At 44.6% G+C, this 21826-nt stretch overlaps 1 protein-coding gene across 4 annotated transcripts in view; it reads left to right on the top strand.

The window, feature by feature from the left end:
* LOC134927777 (triple functional domain protein-like) overlaps positions 1 to 21826 on the top strand; it is a 110973-nt gene that overhangs the window by 56458 nt on the left and 32689 nt on the right. For all 4 annotated transcript variants that reach the window (XR_010177727.1, XR_010177728.1, XM_063922711.1 and 1 more), the window contains exon 2: positions 18915 to 19041. Coding sequence is in view for 2 of the 4 variants with exons in the window: in XM_063922711.1 (XP_063778781.1) it covers positions 18915 to 19041 (127 nt within the window). In the remaining 2 variants the exon portion in view is untranslated. The remainder of the gene's footprint in view (positions 1 to 18914; positions 19042 to 21826) is intronic.

The following is a 21826-nucleotide window of genomic DNA, read 5'->3' as shown; positions in this document are numbered from 1 at the left end:
CTGCCATCCACGGCAGTTAAGGAAAAGGAGGAAGGAAGTCTCTCGGTGGGTAGGGACCACCGTTTAACATAGGCTTCAGTAATAAAGTTCCCAGCTGCTCCGGAATCAAGGAGAGCAATGACGTTCCGATAACGTTGAGCAACTTGAAGCGAGACTGGGAGATTACAATCATGAGGAGATGGAGAGGAGATCATTACTCCTAGCCGGCCCTCTCCTGGGCGAGCTAGGGTTTGGAGTTTTCCCGGACGTTCGGGACAGGCATTGATGGTGTGAGACGGAGCTGCACAGTAAAGACAAAGAGACTCAGAGAGACGTCTTCGGCGCTCAGCAGGAGTTAAACGGGAACGGCCAATTTGCATGGGCTCATCTTTAGATGGTGACAGTTGACGAGGAGGAGGAGCAGAAGATTTTGGAGCAGATGATCTTCCACGCTCAGTTGCTCTCTCTCTGAAACGTAAGTCAACTTTCGTACAAAGTGAGATTAACTCATCTAACTTGGAGGGTAAGTCTCTGGTAGCTAACTCATCTTTAATACGCTCGGATAAACCATGCCAGAATGCAGCATACAGGGCCTCGTCGTTCCATGCCAGTTCGGATGCCAGGATCTGGAACTGTATAAGATATTGTCCTACAGTACGTGATCCCTGGCGTAAACGGAGAATCTCAGACGAAGCTGAAGTTACCCGGCCTGGCTCGTCGAAGATGCGCCTGAATGTTGACACGAATGCAGTGTAAGAAGATAGCAGGGTGTCGGACCTCTTCCATAACGGTGATGCCCAATCGAGGGCTGAGCCACTGAGAAGAGAAATAATGTAGGCAATTTTTGTACGGTCACTGGGGAAATTGCCAGGTTGTAGCTCAAACTGAATCTCACACTGGTTGAGAAATCCCCTGCAGAATCTTGGAGATCCGTCAAATTTTGCTGGCGTTGGAAGATGAAGACGTGGAGCAGGAATGGGTAAGGTGGGTGGGGTTATAGCTGGAGTCACTGTGGTTGACGTACCAGATGCGCCTGATCCACGGAGAGTGGTCTGAATCCCATCCAGCCGAGTAGAGAGATCCTGGAGACAGCGGATGATGTGGCCCTGTGCAGCCTCCTGATGTTCTAGTCGGGCTGCCAGTTCTTGCATCGGCCTAGCCGCTTGATCCTGGTCTCCGGCTGGATTCATTAGGTCAGTGCTTACTGTCACAACTGAGGGCCTGAGCTGACGGGAGGCAGCCTCAGTTGTAGGGGCTGAGATGTACCGGAACCTGGGAGGTTGTATCAGACCCCTGGACATGTAAGTAACATGGATAATAACTGCCCGAAGGCGTGACCACGACAACTTAGATAAAAGTCAATGATGTTTATTATGACAACTCCGCATCACAGCAGCAATAAAAGAAAACGTAAAAGTCAGCAAAGAATAAATACAGTTCCTGAGTACTACAGCATGGCAGGAGCCACAGGGCACTGGTAGTGTGAGATAGTTCTTATAATCTTCTAGATGGAAAGTCCTTACCAGGCCCGGCTGTAGCAATGGAGATAACCCAGGATTGTACCAGCTGGTGTTCCAGGAAGAGCTGGGTTGCTGAAGGTAAAACAGCTGCTGTGGATACTGGCTGGAACCAGACTGTTGTTAGCACGGAGTGGATACTGGCTGGAACCAGTTAAATAATAAATGAACTTTGGGAGCGATGAAATGTGAACTGAAATGTAGAACTTGAGAGCGGAGAAATAATAATTCCGGTGGAGAGTGGTAAAGTGTAGAAAGGACACCGGCCCTTTAAGGGAAGCTGTATTCTGCTGGAAGCTGAGGCTGGAAGCAGGTAGTGTTGTAGCTGGAAACAGATGAATCCACAATGGATTGGAGAGTCAGGCTACACCGCAGGTGGAATGCTGGTGCGGGTCTCTATGGTGGAAGTCTTGAGACAGGAGCTGGAACCTGGAAGACAATCATAGAAGAGAGACAAACAGGAACTAGGTTTGACAACCAAAGCACTGACGTCTTCCTTGCTCAGGCACAGCTTACTTATACCTGCAGCAAGGAAGGGGTTGGCTAGGCAATTATGCAAAACAACAATACAGACAGCAGATTGGTGGAAATGATCAGATGACAAAATCCAAGATGGCTGCGCCCATGCAGACACTTGGAGGGAAGTTTGGTTTGTAATCCATGTGGTCTGGGAAACAGTAATGGCGGCGCCGGCCACCGGAGACAGGAGACGCCAGGCTGACAGATGCACATTTAACCACGCGGGCACAGCGGAGGCCGCGGCTGATGAAAACACCACTCTGACACTCTGCATGTGGAAACTCAGGAACAGCGGAATCCGGTCCTGGAACGCTGAGCCCGCCCTAGGAGGCATCTGAAGGGTAAGTAATGGCGTCCAGATACCCGGATCGTGACACTTGCATACACAACTAACTGTTATGCAATTATGAATAGATGAGCTAAAAGCGGCCAAGCTGTGCCACCTCCTGCATCACTGCCTCAACATGCTTCCAGATCCCAAACCTTTAATAAAGTTACCATAAAAGTTAGATGGAGATTTTTCTTAGTACCTACAATCTATGTCTCAATGTCGCTCAGGCTTTCAAAATCATCCACGTACTTCCTTAACTGATCCATTATAGATGGGATTCATTCACATATCCTTGAAAGATGAGCCTCTGTTTTAGAAACTATTAATTACACATCTACCACCTCTGGACCCATGATCAGGGAAACAGTACAGTAATATTATCAATTTCCCAGAATCATTGTAAAAATTACTTTAGACATCATTCATTCTCCCAATATTCTGATTGTTCTTGGAATGACATGGCTAGTCAAATACAATGGGAAAACAACTTTTCAGTCCCATTATGCAGAATATGAATAGTTAGTGATGCTCTTTGTTTTAGGTGAACAAAAACCTTCCAGTTTTTCTTACACAATGATATCTAGGACATTTTTGACCACTTTATTGGTAGCTAACTCATGGTATTTTAATATACTCTCAAGATACATCCAGGTACATGTCAAGATAGTTCATTGTATCTACTCAAAGTCTCAGTATGGACCCTAAAAAGAATGGCCAGTGCCTCAACATGTGAAAGCAATGCAACAAATGTTTAAGCCTTGCAAATTATTACAAGCATTTTTTTTTTTTTTTCAGATAATCCTAGAAAATTGTTCTCCCAACCAAATTGCTAACTTGCAAACATGAGCCCTTTCAATATTCCGAAACATTCTTTAAACTAGACCAATTTTTGACTATCCAGATGCCTATGGTTGCTTCAGAAACTGCAGTGGGGGCAATATTGTCACAGAGACACCTAGGACATCCTTCTGCTTATTTTTCTAAACCTAAACTGTTGGTGAATTTTAATTGTAAGCCATAGGTTTAGCTTTGGAAGAATAGCAACATCACAAAAGTGATAACACCCCACTATCTTCACAGATCACAGAAAACTTGAATACTTAAAAACCGCAAAATGACTCAATTCTCAACAAGTCTTTATTCAATTCCTATTTTTCTACCAATTTCATAATTTTCTAACATTTAGACCTGGCTTCCGTAATGACAAAGCAGATGCCTTTCTCTGCTATTCATTAATCCAAAGATCCTTCAAAGATCATCTGCATTTCTTACATGCATAAAAAATTTAGCCTCAGTAATGTTTTATAAACAGGATCCGCATTGCAACCAAGAAATGTATAGATTTCTCCAGATGCTCCTTGTTGTAACCAGACATACAAAAAGTCCTGAATGGTTGTCTTACAGTGATCTTTTTAACTAACAAATTAAATCATGAAATCGTGGCGAAATATCTAATTTCTCCAAAAGCAGGTCATCCAGGAATCTATAGACTGCAGATCTTATTGGGGCCACATGTTTCTAAGGAAGTTCAGGAACCTTTACCAATACCCACTGGTGGTGGATAAATGTAACAAAATGGCCCTTTGTGTACCACTCAAGAAGTTAACCACTACACCTCAGACAGCGAATTATTTAGACACCTCTTCAAGCTGCATGGATGTTCAGAATTTATCATTTCAGGTACAGATTCAAAATTTGCTCTTGTTTCTGAAAAGCTTTCTGCATGTACCAAGGAATACAAGTGTCAGATGTGTCCTCTCTACATCATTATGCAATGTATTTCCTCCCTGTGCCCATCTTTGCAAGATTGACAAGGTGATTGGTTCACAGATATAATATAGCTTGCAGGCTGAAGACAAGAAGGACATGCCTATGTCACTCTCTGTAGTCTCTGAAAGTGGATTGTCCACGGCCACTTGTAAACTCAATCAATGCTTCTTTTGGGGTAAAAATTATGTTTGTACTAAGCAAACAATGCTAGTTTACTTATTTGGTAATTATTGAGCTAACACTTTTCTCTCTGGCTCTGGCTCGGTCTGTATGGACCTGGTTGTCTGTTCTAGATTTCTTCCTTGCTATTCCCAGTAATGATGCTGTTTTGCTTGCACATCCCACAGACCTTTAAAAGTGTTTAAGACTGCTACTATCTGTCCCTTTGCTGTATTAGACAATACCATTTCCTTATTACTTATTATACAGTAGTAGTATCATTCTTCAATTGTTATTACCTTCTAAATATCCATACAACCAGATGCTCTGTTAAATATCCTTGGTGAATATTAACTGCTTTGTCTGTGCTGCTGACTTACCATTGTCAATACATTCTAAATTCCATCCCTGTCTACCAGTCATTTGGGTTCTCCTTTAAAAGTCTTTTTCACGTGAGAACAGGAAGCTCATCAGAGAGATGACATTTAGACAGGCAGAGATACCAACAACCATCTCAAAAAATTTCTGGCTGTCCAACAAATCTATTAACAGCTACATTAGCAGATAGCTTTTAGAAGGTCATTAATTGTTCAAGCAATGCCATCACCAGCCAATGTAAAACATGAATTGTACACAAATGAAGCAAATGCATTCAGTATTCAACATCTCTCAAGTAAAAAAGTTATTAAGGACAATGAACAAGATTTACATGTTCTAGAAAACAAATTGTGTGTTCCATAGTCAACCTCATCTTCTTGTGTGGAAATGTTTAATTCTTGAGAAAATAACAGGAATGGTCCATGCCGCCAAACTTCTTCAAGCCTTTTTCCATTTAATACCCTATTAAACCATTAGAGCCTGGTAGTGTTTATGGTAAGAGGGATGCACTATTACAAACAGTGTCGTTGTGTTGCAGACGGCTATGCTGCACTTACCAGGTATAGAAAGACAGATTTCAGCTGGCACTATATAGTAAATCACGGCTGTTCACGGCTCTAGCCCACAAGCACCCCTTGAATCACTGCTTCTGTCTGTCCCAGTCCTCAGTTGCATTGTGCATTCTTGCAGGACCAGTGCTATTTCTATTTCTGCAATAAAGGCCGCAAATTATGTTAGACGTTCTGGTCTTATTTAAAGGGACCTTGTTCCAGTAATCATTGCTTGGTTATTGCAAGTCTTCTCGTGTCTTGGTAAGTAAACATTGTGAAAGTATATGTATTGTGTACAAACTATTCGCTTATTGTTTTTGTCTGTATCCTTGCTTGTTGTTCTGCTGCTCCTCATACTAGTTTATCCAGGTGTCTCCATTTAGTTTCTGTTATGTTGAATTTCTGAATTGGGCTGATACATTGTGTACTGTTTTTTAGCTAACAAATACCTATTTTGAGACCGTTTCTTTCCATCTCACAATTCGACCCCCCTGCTGTACACAAAATCCTAGTCTCTCATCTACATTCTCTTTTAAATTCATTACCTGCTACCATTTCTAGTCAATGGACTTTTCTAAAGTTGCGTCTACTCTGAGGAATTCACACTCATGGAACATTAGTTTTCCTATTCTTTATACCTTAAAACTCCCCTCTTCAGGTTAAGCTTATCAAAATCCAAAACTACCCTCTCAACCGCCTTAAGATCTCGTACGTGATCACTACCCCTCTAACATACTAAACTTACATGTATTTTCTTTCTATAGGCAAACAACCCGCTGGCCACAAAAAAAAAAAAATATTGCTGGATCATATATTGTAGCATGCAAAACTACTTTTCCCCTTACAATCTGCCTGGGCCAATATGCAATATGTGACACTTAGCATATATCAAAATCATGTTTCCCTATAGATAAAGGCTTAGGAGAAGAACCTTCACATTTCTATGTCAGTCTGTTATTTCCCAGTGTTATTTTATTTGTTATTTTATTACTGTGCTTGTTCCCATTTGTAAAGTGCTGCAGGAGATGTTGGTGCTATATAAATAAATGTTAATAAACAATTGAAATATATATATATATATATATATATATATAACAAATTGTCAGCGGCACTCACAGCGTCACAAAAGAGTGACAAGGCTGTTTCTGGTTCGATGTTGTTTAGAACATTTTCATCAGGACAACACAATATACACAAATTACATACCTATATTCCCGCCAGACTGTCCATGGCTCCAGGCGTTTGCCACACCTACTCGATGAAAATGACATCAACACGGGATGCCAGCCACAGTGTCACGGAGAATCGCACCTATCAGTGACATCAATAAACTGAGTAAAACAGATAAATGAAAAAAGAGAAGGAAATATTGTGATACAAAGTAACCAAACTGATCACTGTCAAAATGCTAAAGTCATATGTAGCAACTTGCGTCTGGCTTGTTTCACAATTAAAGGGCCAGCAACATCAATGCATAATACCTTAGTAATCAAGCCATCACTACATGGATCACATAAACGGGATTGGTCTTTAAGTCGACAGTAAGTAGGTCGACATGAAAATAAGTCGACATGAGTTTTTCACTTTTTAAAAATTTTTTAAAACTTTTTCAGACTTTATGATCCACGTGGACTACAATTGGGAATGATAACCTGTGCTGAGTGCAGCGAGGCATCTTGCCCGAAGCATAGCGAGCCATGTGAGGGTACACGGTGCACTAATTGAAGTTACCGGTCACTGGAGAAAACGAGACCCAAAAAAGATAAAAAAAACTCATGTCGACCTTTTTCTCATGTCGGCCTAGAGTTCCTGTCAACCTAGAAACCATGTCGACCTACTTACTGTTGACTAATAGTAGTCGACCTAAGTCTAATCTACCTAACATACCACACCCACATAAACCATGTCTCACAAAAAAATGCTATATGTTATAATAATGAATCTAACACAATGTAATCTGTTCACATGTATAGAAAAGAAACAACATATAGCACATATCAAAAATTAGGTATATTAAAGATCCCTACATATAATAATATGCACCAATATGCCATACATAAAAATAGGATTTTGGTTACGTACCGGTAAATCCTTTTCTCGTAGTCCGTAGAGGATGCTGGGGTCCATATTAGTACCATGGTGTATAGACGGGTCCACCAGGAGCCATTGGCACTTTAAAAGTTTGAGAGTGTGGGCTGGCTCCTCCCTCTATGCCCCTCCTACCAGACTCAGTCTAGAAACTGTGCCCGAAGAGATGACATACTTCGAGAGAAGGAATTACATAGATAGTGGTGAGATTCACACCAGCTCACACAACATGTAAATCCAGCCAACATACCGGATAAACTCAGCAACAGCTGAAACAGTAAATAATGCAGACCTTACCTAGGAACCAGGCAGTACTGATCTATAAACCAAACCAGGAAACAGTGATGGGCGTGCGCCAGCATCCTCTACGGACTACGAGAAAAGGATTTACCGGTAGGTAACCAAAATCCTATTTTCTCTTAGGTCCTAGAGAATGCTGGGGTCCATATTAGTACCATGGGAATGTACCAAAGCTCCCAGAATGGGAGGGAGAGCGAGGAGGCTCCTGCAACACTGCTTGACTAAACTTGAGGTCATCAGAGACCAAAGTAAAGAACTTGTAAAACTTGGCAAACTTCGACCCAGACCAAGTGGCTGCTCGGCAGTGTTGTAGCGCAGAGACACCCCGGGCAGCCGCCCAGGAAGAGCCCACTTTATGAGATGAGTAGAGTCGGCCTTTATTGATTTTGGACACGGCAAACCTGCCGTGGAATAAGCGTGCTGGATAGTGAACCTCATCCAGCGTGAAAACGACTGCTTAGAAGCAGGACATCCAATTTTCTTAGGATCATAGAGGACAAACAGAGAGTCACTTTTCCGATGACGAGCCGTCCTCTTCACGTAGATCTTCAAAGTCCTCACTACATCCAAGGCCTTTGAAGTAACTGAGGAGTCAGTAGCCACTGGCACCACAATAGGTTGGTTGATATGGAAAGCCGAAACAACCTTGGGCAGGAACTGTGGACGAGTCCTAAGCTCCGCCCTGTCTTCATGGAAGATCAGATAGGGTCTTTTACAAGATAAATCCCCCAATTCCAACACGCATCGTGCAGAAGCCAAGGCCAACAAGGTGACCTCCTTCCACGTGAGAAACTTGAGATCAGCCTCCTGTAGACTAAGTATACAAATTTTGAATATAGCTTGGGCGCTACCACCTTAAACACATATGAACGAAGTTAATATGTTGATTGATTTGAAGATTTGGTGTTGTCTGCTATTCTTGTTTTCTGGATATTCTAGTTGTGTGTCCTGTCATGTTTACTAGTGCAGCAAGATAGTAGCTTTACATCAGTTCTGTTTCTTTTTACTGGACTCATGTCTCTGCAAACTATTTGAACTCTGCTCAAGTGAACTCCTATGCCTGCCATTTTGCATCTTCAGGACCATGTGAATACCGACTGAAGACGTCTGTCTGACCAGGGAGGATACATTTTTTCAGAGGATCCCCTTTGTGAGAAACTACCATATAGGACATTAATTACACAAGACGTTCTTTGATGTGAGGATTATTTGGAGAGAGGTGGACCTGTGGAAGAATAAAGAAATCTTGCTGGGACAATATCGTAGACTTTTTTCATCAATTAACTTCGTTCATATGTGTTTAAGGTGGTAGCGCCCAAGCTATATTCAAAATTTGTTTACTTAGATTATTCATTATTGGTGATTGGGAATCACCTGAATATATCTGGGCAGCTTTTAATCCCCTAAGCGCTATTGTCTGATCCATATCTTCATATTCAGCCTCCTGTAGAGGCTCAAACCAAGCAGATTGCAGGAACTGCAACACCACGTCAAGATCCCATGGTGCCGTAGGTGCCACGAAGGGAGGCTGGATGTGCAGAACCTCTTTCAAAAAGGTCTGAACCTCAGGAAGAACAGCCAATTGTTTTTGGAAGAAAATGAACAAAAGCAGAGATCTGGACCTTGATGGAGCCCAATCTCAGTCCCATATCCACCCCTGCTTGCAGGAAAAGGAGAAAACGTCCAAGTTGAAACTCCACCGCAGGAAACTTCTTGACCTCACACCAAGAAACATATTTCTTCCAAATGCGATGGTAATGTTTAGACGTTACGGGTTCTCTCTGGGTCAGCGACCTTCTTACAGTGGGACGAGTGGACCCAAGTCTCTCTTTCGGCAACCTTTAATGCCGTCGTGCTGGTTAGTAAGACTTGGTACGGTCCTTCCCACCTGTCAATGAGGCAACCTGAGCGTAGAAAATTTTGAATCATTACATAATCCCCAGGTTCAATGTCATGACAATTACTGTTTGGTAGGTCAGGAATCACCAGCTTTAGATTTCTGTTTTGATTCCTCAGCTGCTGGCTCATCTTAACCAAATATTTAACGGTCACTTCGTTATTGCATTTCAAATCATCCTGGGGGTCAATCATTACATGGGGTTGTCGACCAAAAAGAATCTCAAAGGGTGATAGGTTATGGGGGGACCTGGGAGTGGTTCTGATGCTGTACAATACAAGTGGCAAAGCTTCTGGCCACAACAATCCAGTTTCAGCCATCACTTTGCTCAGCTTGTTCTTAATAGTGGGGCTTACTCTCTCCACCTTCGCACTCGCCTGTGGGCGGTACGGAGTATGCAGCTTGCTATTAATTCCCATCAGTTTGCACATAACGTGAAAGACTTCACCTGTAAAATGGGTACCCCTATCGCTTTCAATTATCCTAGGGATACCATATCTGCACACAAATTCCCGCACAATTTTCTTTGCAGTGAACGTAGCAGTATTTGTGGCAGCTGGGAACGCTTCTACCCAATTGGAAAACACATTAATACAGACTAACACATATTTTAAATTCCTGCAGGGTGGTAACTGTATGAAATCAATCTGTATTACCTGGAAAGGGCCGTCTGTCGGCGGGATATGGAATGGTTCTGTTGGTATTGACTTTCCAATATTCTTCCTCAAGCAAATAAGACATGTCATTGCTCTCTTACCCGCATGAGAAGAGAATCCTGGCGCACACCAGTAGGCTCTCACCAGCTTACACATACCCTCTTTATCCAGATGAGTCAGACCGTGTGCCGCCTCAGCTAAGCTTGGAAGATATGCTCTGGGGGATACTGGCTTACCCTGTCCATCTATCCAGAGTCCTGAGGACTCCTGGCCATACCCCTTTGACCTCCAGACTGCCTTTTCCTGTGGAGAACACAAATTTTGCATTTCACTTAATTTTTGTGTGTTGACGGTGTTGAATATCATCAGTGATGTGATATCTGTTTGTATGGGGGTGCTGGCTGCTAATTTAGCAGCTTTGTCTGCCCGGCTGTTACCAAGTGACACTGGGTCTTGACTGTAAGTGTGGGCTTTGCACTTGATAACAGCCACTCTGTCTGGTTATTGTATCGCTGTTAGAAGCCTTTTTATGTGGGATGCATGCGCTACAGGTGTGCCAGCTGCCGTCATGAAATTTCTGAGGCGCCATAGGGCCCCGAAATCATGCACTACTCCAAAGGCATATCTAGAATCTGTATATATATTGGCTGACTTACCCTTGACCAATTCACACGCTCTGGTTAGAGCGACCAGCTCAGCAACTTGTGCTGAGTGCGGTGGGCCCAGGGGCTCAGCTTCTATGATACCTTTGTCAGCTACGACTGCGTATCCAGTACACAGGTCTCCCGAGTCTGTCTGTGGCAACTACCGTCAGTGTAAAAAGTAAAATCTACGCCTTCCAGTGGGTTGTCACTAATGTCGGGTCTTGCAGTGAAAGTTTGGTTCAGATATTCCATACAATCATGTGTGTCAGTGTCTGTACTAAATCCTCCTTCACCATCATTCTCATCCTCCACCCTTTGTGCCTGTCCAGGCACACCTGGCAGATAAGTTGCAGGATTTAGTGCGCTGCATCTTTTTATGGTGATGTTTACAGGGGCCATTAGTGCTAACTCCCACCTTGTAAACCGTGCAGATGAGACATGTCTGGTTTGGGCAGAGTTCAGTAAGGCTGACACTGCATGAGGTGTATGGATGTTCAGGTTGTGTCCTAACACTACGTCTTCGCTTTTACTCACTAGCAAAAGCTATCGCTGCAACACTTCGCAAGCATGTGGGGAGAGGCCACGCTATGGTGTCCAACTGTGCACTGTAGTAAGCTACCGGCCTGCTGGCATCACCATGTCTCTGGGTTAGGACACCTGCCGCGCACCCAGCACTTTCCATACCGTACAATTCAAAGGGTTTCCCATAATCTGGCATGCCTAATGCAGGTGCCTGTGATAGGCACTGTTTGAGTCTCTCAAATGCCAGTTCGGACTCATCTGTGTGAGAGATCCGATCTGGTTTGTTCGAGGAGACCATTTCTTGCAAAGGTAAAGCCAGTATGGAGAACCCTGGGATCCAGTTTCGGCAGTACCCACACATTCCAAGAAAAGTGCGGATTTGTTGCTGGGTTTGTTGCACAGTCATGTCGCGAATCGCCTGTATTCTATCAGCGGTGAGGTGTCTAAGTCCTTGTGTCAAGCAATGTCCCAAATATTTTACCTTGGTCTGGCACAACTGCAACTTGACCTTTGAAACCTTGTGTCCCGTATTAGAAAGGTGAAACAGAAGCTTTTTCGTGTCTTTCAAGGACGATTCGAGTGAATCAGAACACAGCAGTAAGTCATCTACATACTGTATTAATACTGATCCACTGTCAGGTTGAAAGGATTGTAAACAGTCATGCAAAGCCTGGGAGAAAATACTTGGGCTGTCAATGAAACCTTGGGGTAGGCGAGTCCAGGTGTACTGTACTCCCCTGTATGTGAATGAAAACAAGTATTGGCTGTCAGGGTGCAGAGGGACCGAAAAGAAAGCAGAACAGAGGTCAATGACAGTGAAAAATTCTGCAGTAGGGGGAATTTGCATGAGAATGACAGCTGGATTTGGCACTACGGGGAATTGGCTCTCAACTATCTTGTTTGTCCCCCTTAGATCCTGCACTAGCCTGTAACCCCTCCCCCCACTATTTTTCACAGGGAAGATGGGACTATTGGCAGTGCTGGACGTCCTAACTAGGATGCCCTGTTGTAGCAAGCGCTCTATGACTGGGTACACTCCTAATTCCACCTCTGGCTTCAGAGGATACTGTGGGATTTTTGGAGCTATCCTACCATCTTTTATTTGCACCACTACGGGAGCTACATTCGCCATCAATCCAGTGTCTTTTCCATCTTTGGTCCAGAGGGATTCCGGTATCTGGGAGATCATTTCCTCTACCTTGGAGGTCAATGACAGTGAAAAATTTTGCAGTAGGGGGAATTTGCATGAGAATGACAGCTGGATTTGGCACTACGGGGAATTGGCTCTCAACTATCTTGTTTGTCTACCAGCTACATCAACTGTGACCTCAGGTTCACTACCTAGGCTAGCAATCAACTTCACTGGCTGCAGACTACAGGTGTGGCCTAACACCTATTGTATATTGTGACCCTCCCGCAGCGGGCTGGCAGCTACAATATGTGAGGGGGGTAGCTGAGAATTTTCAGAGGTCTGCCAGTCCCTCCTAGGTCTCTATAACAGCAGAGTGTGACATTAACCTTTGTGGGGTGTCTAACATATCCTGCACTTCCTGAACGTGATTCTCGGGTATATCTAAGAAGACACCCTCAGGAGTACAATATATGACACACCTCATTTTACACAATAAATCTCTCCCAAGTAAATTAGTCGGAGCCGATGCAGCTAGCAAAAAGGAATGCTTGGTCTGCAAAGGCCCTATCGTAATCTCCGCTGGTCTACTTAAAGGGTAGTGTTGCACTATTCCTGTTACTCCCATTGCTGAAATTGTTTTACCCGTGGTTTTCATACCTACCGTTGAATTTACACTGACCTGGCCACCCCTTTATCTACAAGAAAAGGTAGTGATCTACAAGCTACATCAACTGTGACCTCAGGTTCACTACCTAGGCTAGCAATCAACTTCACTGGCTGCAGACTACAGGTGTGGCCTAACCCCTATTGTATATTGTGACCCTCCCGCAGCGCGCTGGCAGCTACAATATGTGAGGGGGGTAGCTGAGAATTTTCAGAGGTCTGCCAGTCCCTCCTAGGTGGGTACCTCCTTGTTTCCCCTGCATGCGGCTCATAACTCCTCCTATGCGATCCCTGATCCCTATTATGTGTGTTATAATGTGGTTCATATCCTGGTCTAGGGGGTCGATATACCTTATGTGTGCCTTTATAATTAGTCCTTCCCTCTGACAGTTATAACATACTACTACATGCGACTTACCGTCAGGGGTCTGGGGTTTTGGCTGATGTGGTTTGGTTGTAAGGGCACTTATACTTACTGTCATCAGCTTATCCCCCTGTGACTCTCTGTGCTTAATGATGTTCCGATCGTGCTCGATAGCGGACTATCTTAATGCAGCCACCGAGATACCTCTCCAATTAGGTAGAGAGGTTTGTACCCTGGTTCTTAGTGTGTCTTTTTTAACCCGTCCATTAATACTGACACAGCTACTTCCCATATGATGTACATTTTCCTTAATGTCCTCGACCCCAGTGTATCTAGCCATTTCCTGCAGTGCTCGATGGAAATATTCAGACGCCGTTTCACCTTCTTTTTGTCTTATAGAAAAGATTTTATTCCATTTGACAACAGTAGGGAAATATACTCCTAATTGCAGATTGATCTTTCGTACATTCTCCTGAGTGTATTCATCAGTGAGAGGTACTTCTACGTCTAATTTACAATCAGTAATGAATTTCGCGGGGTCAATATTGGAGGGTAAACATGCCCGTAGCACTGTACGCCAATCTTTGTTTGTGGGTTCGGTGGCGTTACCTAATTCTTTAATAAACCTCTGACATGCGGCTAGATCCTTTCTGGGATCGGGAAATTCAGACATAATTGTCCTCAATTCTGTCCGGGACCAAGGACAATGCATAGCAATGTTCCTGATGGGAGTGATTCCCTGAGCGTCAGTCTTCCCATTGGGGACTGCGATCACCCTGACAGGATTTAGTTCAATTACATCATTTTGAGTTGACTCTACAATCTGAGGTGCTATTGTCTCTGCATAATGTACAGTACCGTACTTACCTGTGGACACGACCTCACCTGTCCCTCCGCTAGGGGCCTTTGCTACTGCTCTTACTGGTTGGGCCATGCCCACCTGGGTGTCTTGTATGGTGGCTGCTAGAGAGAGTGCTGATATCGTGCTGGGCTCATCTTCTTGCTCGCAGTCCTGAGGGAAGTTTAAAATGGGATACAACTTGCACGGGTTAGCATTAGTACATTTATCAACTTTACTCTTATCATATACCAGTATGCCATTGTCTGTAGCCACTTTCTCCCCTATAATATACGGTGGTGGTGGTGCGGTTGCCATCAGTTTCCTACTAGGTTTGGAACCGGCTGCGTGAGCTAGTTCCCTCTGCATATCGCCCTCTTGCTGCCATAAATTTAAACAGTTTGTGTCTGACCCTTTGTTTTCGGGATTTTATCGGACATATCCTAACCCTTAAATTCTGCAACACCTCTGGTTCAAAACTGCCTACCTTAGGGAATGGTTCCCTATCTTCCGCAGTCATACGTTCCCATTCATTGCACAAAATTTCTGCATGTGGTCCACGCTTCTCACACATTATGTACCTCGCTGACCCCCTGGGCCGCGGAATGTCAACCTGAACCCTGGTTGAACGTCCCTTACTTGAGCAACTGGCCCCCATATTTTGCAGGTATTGCCTTCTCAGCTAATCCTACAAAAAACCAAAATACTCAATATAAGGCAACGGTGAAAGTTCAACGAGTGCTTTTACCCACTCACCGCCCATGTTGGCCAATACTACCAAATACTGTTGTCAGCGAAGGCAGTACCCAACCTAGGGCCCCTGTGTAACCTCTATTTACTGGAAGTATATGGGAGTGACTTACCCTTTCCAGTAAATATTGGTTGTTGGAGATTTCCTAAGTGACCAGTGAAACTCCCTTAAAACAAAAAAAATGTTTACACAAATCACGCTTGCGTATGCTACACCCAGCGCTAATGATCCTGCGATTTTACGCAAAGCTCGTAAAAAGGGTATCACCTTGCGCTAAGTATTGCACTCACGAACGCGCGGTCCAATCGCACAGCGTATAGGTAACTGTTACTTATCCGCCGTACGACCAATGGAATCGATTGTTTAGGCTGCGAAACCTCAGCCGGAGCGTATCAAAATAGGCCTATATGGGTTTCTCCGCTAACCACCTGGGCTGCGTTATCTAAACAAAAACCTCGCTGACCTTTGGTCTGCGGTACTCTAAACCTTCGCTGACCTTCGGTCTGCGATATCTACTACTTTGCTCCTTTGTACTTTAATCTATGTTAACGTGAGCAAGCTATTCTCATGCCACCAAGTCTCCACTCACCTGGTGTGGTCTCCTACAGAATCCTGAATTCCCTGGGTCCACAAAATCTTTATTATGTTTGCACACTCACGTTCGTTCACTCAAATACACTTTGGTTTTTCTGTACAGAAAATTAACTTTCATTCAGATAAACAGCCTTAGTACCAGAGGTAATACAGTAAAAAAGGTTTTATTTAAACTAAATCTTGGACACTGAGCAATTTGTGCTATTATCGCGTGGCTACCGTTTCGCGTCTAAACTAAACAATGCTATTGTGTATTTGTACTTTAGCGGCCGTACCCTTACGCACGTTGCGTAAACACGCGACCGTGCGTATGTCTTTACGTTGCGTACGCAGTCCAGTACTTTGTCCGAGACACGTGTACAAAGACTGTACGTCCGCAGTAGTACAAATCCCACACTTCTATAAATGTAAGCGATATTACCTATAATCGTTTACTTAACACAACACAGTATCTTTCTGTATAAATCTGTTTAACTAGGCCAGACTCTATTTGTGTTTTTTGTTTTACTTCCTTAATATCTAGTCTATGTTTTAACTAAATAGCAACATATTTCTCCGCACAGGTCAAAATGAATCTAATAATCAATACTTATGGCAACAATGCGAGCAGGTATACAAAGTACAGGTGTATGCGTGTGTTGTGTGCGCATTTGGCGCCAAACAGCAATTCACAGATTTTTAAAATAGCTTTGCGTATTTACCTTACGGATCCCACCAGCATCCCTACAAACCATGCAGAGCAGACGATTATCTTATCAGCAATTGAGATAGGGTTTACCAGTGTATTCTACGGCCAGGAAAAGGCTTACGTAGGATACCTGTCCGCCCTTTGCTGATAGATAAAGTCTGCTATCACCTGCTAGGTTGTGGGTATGAGGAAAAACCGGACGATGCCCCCAATTGATAATGTCGATATTATCTTACACCATAAAGCTATACATTTAAACACACTCTTACCATGGAGCCGCTGCGGCCGCTATACTTAAGATACACGCTACGCACTTTGTACGCTATTTGCGTACAGAGTCCCGTACATTGTACGGATTTAGCGTACACACGCCGCGCTGGGGTACAAAGTACGCACAGCGTGCGCACACTCTTTTGATAAACTTTAAACCTTATTAGTAATGCAATGCAATGATGTTATACCTTGAACCTTACGCAGCGCTGACGGTATAAAGTACCCGCAGTGCGTACACCTTATCAATACACTCTTAAACCTTATACAGTAAAATACGCTTTAAACCCTAGCAGGGAAATGAGGACACAACACCGATATGTAGTTAACCGCTGGGTTCTAACACCACAGTGGATTATTTGAAAGGGGATAACAATACAAATTATACACTACAAGGCTAACAAGATAAATCTACAGCAGAATAATGGCTACAGTCAATGTACATACGTGAGAATATTCGCTTGCGCAACCTGGACCAGTCCTCCGCTCATCAGGTAGATAGCGTTCAGAGTCTTCTGACCGTCCAGGCAGCAATAGGCTTTTTATACACAACTTCCATAAACAATACAATGGTTACTGTAATCCCTTTGTTCATTGGACACAGAGATGCATCTTTACATTACAGGAGAGGTCATAGGTTGATTTGAAAAGGTGGGCGATGTCTTTCCCAACTGCTCTTGTGGGTGGTCTCCTCTGGATTCCCGCCGCATACATAATATACAGTAAATACAGTTTATATCTATATTCTACTTCTGCACATAACTATACGCAGGAACATGCAATCTTCCTCTAACCAACACCGAAATGTTACCCTTAAAATACCCTACAGCTGGATACTAGACATCACCTTATAACCTTAGTCTGTCCCTTCCTGTCATGCAAAGGTGAATCCCTTAGTCCTGGAATCATTTAAACTGTTGATACTTGTTGATGTGGTGCGGGGGGGCTATGTGTACAATATGCACTATTTGGGTTAAATATGTAATGTTCTGATAACCCTCCATGTGCTCACAAACTCCGCCGTAAATACCCATACCACGCGCAGGATCGCGGGAGCGATCATATGCAAATTGCGGATATGTGCACACACGGCGGAACAAGTGCAAGCGCAGCGGGCATGTGTGTGTGGTTAGTACATGATGTATGCATTACAATATTTTTCGACTTTGACAATGTGTATGAAAGCGGCACAGCAAAAGGCTTTAATAGCCCTCCCTGTGCCGCATACTCTCTGCGCCCCCGGAGCCTCCTCTGCGCGTAATGTCACAGAAGCTTCTCCCCGCCACAGCCGCACCCAGATCCTCAGAGGCCCTGACTCCGCAAACACAACTCCTGGGCTGCCGGCCTGGAAGCCCCGAGATGGCTAATGTAACGGATCGAGTGGGTGATATCGCGGAGGGTAATGTCTGGACGCTGAATCAATGTAAAAGGTGACTGTGCTGTGCAGTGGGTGTGCAGTGTCACTTACACTGCACAGCACTCTCACCTTTTACATTGATTCAGCGAGTCAGTCAGTCCTGCCAGCCAGTCACTATTGTTAGCGCCGGTGTCCCAACGTGCCGCATTACAGGAAAGTAGATGCACTAAATAAACTACAGCTCCCAGCAGCCCTTAGCGCCAAAGCATTCCAGCCCTGAGGGCTGCTGGGAGCTGTAGTTTTTTGAGTGCATCTTCTGCCTTGTAATGCGGCGCATTGGGACACTGGCGCTAACAATAGTGACTGGCTGCTTGGCTGCTGTGCGAGTCTCCGGGAGAGCCACTGCCAAAGGGAGGACAGCAGCTTAGCTGCTTTCAGGAGGAGAAGCATTATCCGCCCCTCCCCCACTCGCAGTACCTCCGGGCCCCATCCGCGGCACCCCCACACACCCCCTCCGAACCCTCTCCCCCACCCACAGCACCCGCCCCTCCCCCACCCACCGCACCCGCACCACCCCCACCCCTACCCCACCCTCGGCACCACCCGAGCCCCATCCGCGTCTCCTCCGCATCCGCCACTCCCCCTACCACAGCACCTACTAGGTAATTCATCAGGCCGTTGAAAGGTGCTTTGCCCTCTTAACCATCGCACGCCCTTTGTCCGTGTCATATTTAATCACTCGCACAATTATGATTGGATGTAATACTTCATATCATAAAAATATGGCACGCCACAAGGGCGTGCAAGGTTTAAGGGGGCGGAACCCCTTACGATAGTGCGAAGAGAGCCCGTAGGGCGCGATGAATCACCTAGTTATCTAATAGTTGTCATATTTGTTGATACAGTTAATAGTAAGTTTAACACTATTTTCCATTGGTCTCTACAGAAAAAAGTCATCTTGGCATACAGTACTAAGAATACAAAAGAAATCGGAAAACAGATTGAAAGAAGGCAAAACGGAAAATACTTATCGAAAATCTTCAGAAGGTCAAGTCAATAAAGTATCTGTGAGGGTAAATGTCACGTGTTTTAGTGTGCATGCTAGATTTACAATTTTCATACTTACCAACACTATCAATTATGAGAATAAATTAATATTTTCTGAAAGTATAGACAAAGCACAATTATTCCACCACACAACATGCATCCAAACTGATTTGCAGGACAGATGTAGCCACTATGACATCCAGGCTTATAAAAATATGTATTATTTTTGAGTCACGGAAACTAGATTTTTGCCTTTGGAAATGTTTTCACAGTTTCATTTTATTCCTTTCTTAATGACTGGCTATGGGGTCCATACATCAGGGGAGTATATGGGCAATTCACTGCAGACTGGCCATGGGAACTCCTCTGCCAGGGACAGGTAGTTTGTGTCCCACAACATAGACCCTGGGCTTGGCACACCTACAAAACAGGGGTGACAAGAATGGTCTCCATCGACTAAGTGATCACACAGGACTCATTCTGCACATGAGCTGTATCGCCACCATCAAAGGAGTAAGAACAATATTGGGTTTATGTACTATCCTGAATTTGGCCCAATGTAAATAATTTTACACTTACCAATCTATATGGAAATGTTACATCTTCAGCTTCCTGGTGTGTCAGTCATGAAGTTGCTCTTATGATGAAAACTAATACAGTAAACTATACATAGCGAATACAACTAGCAGTGATGTTCACCAAAGGGTAAATATAATATATGGAATACATTATCAAGAGCACTAATGAAAACATTAGTATTGGACAAATCAATGGAAAAGTCATCAAAACATATACATAATTTATCTTATGTCGTAGAGGATGCTGGGGTCCACATTAGTACCATGGGGTATAGACGGGTCCACCAGGAGCCATTGGCACTTTAAGAGTTTGAGAGTGTGGGCTGGCTCCTTTCTCTATGCCCCTCCTACCAGACTCAGTTTAGAAACTGTGCCCGGAGGAGCCCGGTCACAGCTAGGGTAGCTCTCCTGAGTTTCCCTAGAAAAGTTTTATTTAGAGTTTATTATTTTACAGGGAGGCTGCTGGCAACAGCATCCCTGCTTCGTGGGCCTAAGGGTGGGAGTAGTATCTGCCCTGCGGGGTCTGAGCCACTTACTCCGCTGACAGGACACTGAGTACCTGAGGGATCAGATCGCTCCCCGCTGCAGGGGATCACTCACCCCAGCAGCACGCCGCCACTCCCTAACAGAGCTGAAGAATCGGTGGCGAGTGAGACATCGACCCCCCTAGCAAGCGGGGTTCTGTGAGAAGATGGTGGCAGCAGTGTAGGAGCGCAGTATTAACTGTGTTTCGGGAGGCTCAGCGGTACATGGTGCGGCGCTGTTAGGGGCGCCCTGAGCCAGCGCTACACCCTACTTTGTTCCCAAAGCCTGTCGGGGTCCTCGGATCTCAGCCCGCACTCAATCCTCAGGCCAGTATAATCAGTGGAAGAGCGGGAAGACAGCGCCATTTTGGGGGCAGAGATTCTCCTTAGAGCAGACCCAGCAGCGTTCATCGCCATTTTCCTGCCTGCACAGCTCTGATCAGGAGAAACAGGTCCCTCCACAGCAACTCCAGCTATCTGTAAACGGTACAAGGGGGTTGTAGAAGGGAGGGGGGTTGCAATACGACTCTGTATCCTATTAAGGTGCACCGTCAGCGCTGACAAGGGGTCTCCCTTTGGTTAGAAGCGCTGTGTGTGGGTTGGCTCGAATCTCTGTGTCTCTCTTGCTATTCTTGGGGGGGGGGGGGACTCTGTCTGCCCTCCCCTGTGTGTGGGTGGACTGTTTGGTGGTCTCCTTTAGCTATGTCCAGGGACACTGTGTCATATGCTGCGGAGGATATATCCTCCCAGGATGATCCCATTCCATGTAATCAGGATAGCACTGGTTTAGCACAGATTCCAGCAAGGGAACCTGCGTGGTTTTCCTCTATCAAATCTTGGATTTCTCAGATTTCAGACAGGGTTGCAAGTAAAGAATCTGCAAACTAGGTATTGCAGAACTCTATGGCAGTATGGCCCGATTCTGGTACCTCAGGACGCTCCGCTATATACTCCCACAAACGTGTGCTTGTTCATGTCATGCAAGATGACACGGATACCACAGACCGTAATGGGGATGTGTTGCGGGGGTCTGCCTCTCTTGCAAAGGGGGTGCAATTGATGATAGAGGCTATCAGGGATGTGTTGAATATTAATGATACCACACCTGAGAAGATTGAGGAGGCTTTTTTCACTGAAAAGAAGAAAGCCTCGCTAACCTCCCCTGCATCAAAGGAATTAAATGCTATATTTGAGAAAGCATGGGAAAACCCTGAGAAAAAAATTCCAGATCCCTAAAAGGGTCCAGGTGGCGTTCCCTTTCCCTGAGGATAGAAAAAAATGTGTAAACCCGCCAATTGTTGACACATCTGTGTCCAGACTCTCAAAAAAGGTGGTTTTACCTGTTTCGGGAGCTACTGCCTTAAAAGAGTCGACTGATCGTAAAATTGATAATACACTTAAATCAATGTACACCGCTTCGGGGGCCATATTACGTCCCACTATTGCTAGTGCATGGATTGCAAAAGCTATAGTAAAGTGGTCAGGCACGTTACTTGAGGATTTGGATACGATGGATAAGGGTGATGTTGAATTGTTTTTGCGTAACATTCACAATTCAGCAGGTTTTATGGTAGAATCCATGAAAGATCTGGGTTACATGGCTGCGGGAATCTCTTCCATGTCTGTTTCAGCTCGTCGGGGGCTGCGCCAATGGTCGGCTGACGCGGAATCCAGGAAAAGTGTGGAGTCCCAATCCTACACAGGTCAGG

Source organism: Pseudophryne corroboree, chromosome 5, assembly GCF_028390025.1.
Source record: "Pseudophryne corroboree isolate aPseCor3 chromosome 5, aPseCor3.hap2, whole genome shotgun sequence".
Classification (NCBI taxonomy): domain Eukaryota; kingdom Metazoa; phylum Chordata; class Amphibia; order Anura; family Myobatrachidae; genus Pseudophryne; species Pseudophryne corroboree.
This window is presented reverse-complemented; position numbering and strand designations above follow the sequence as displayed.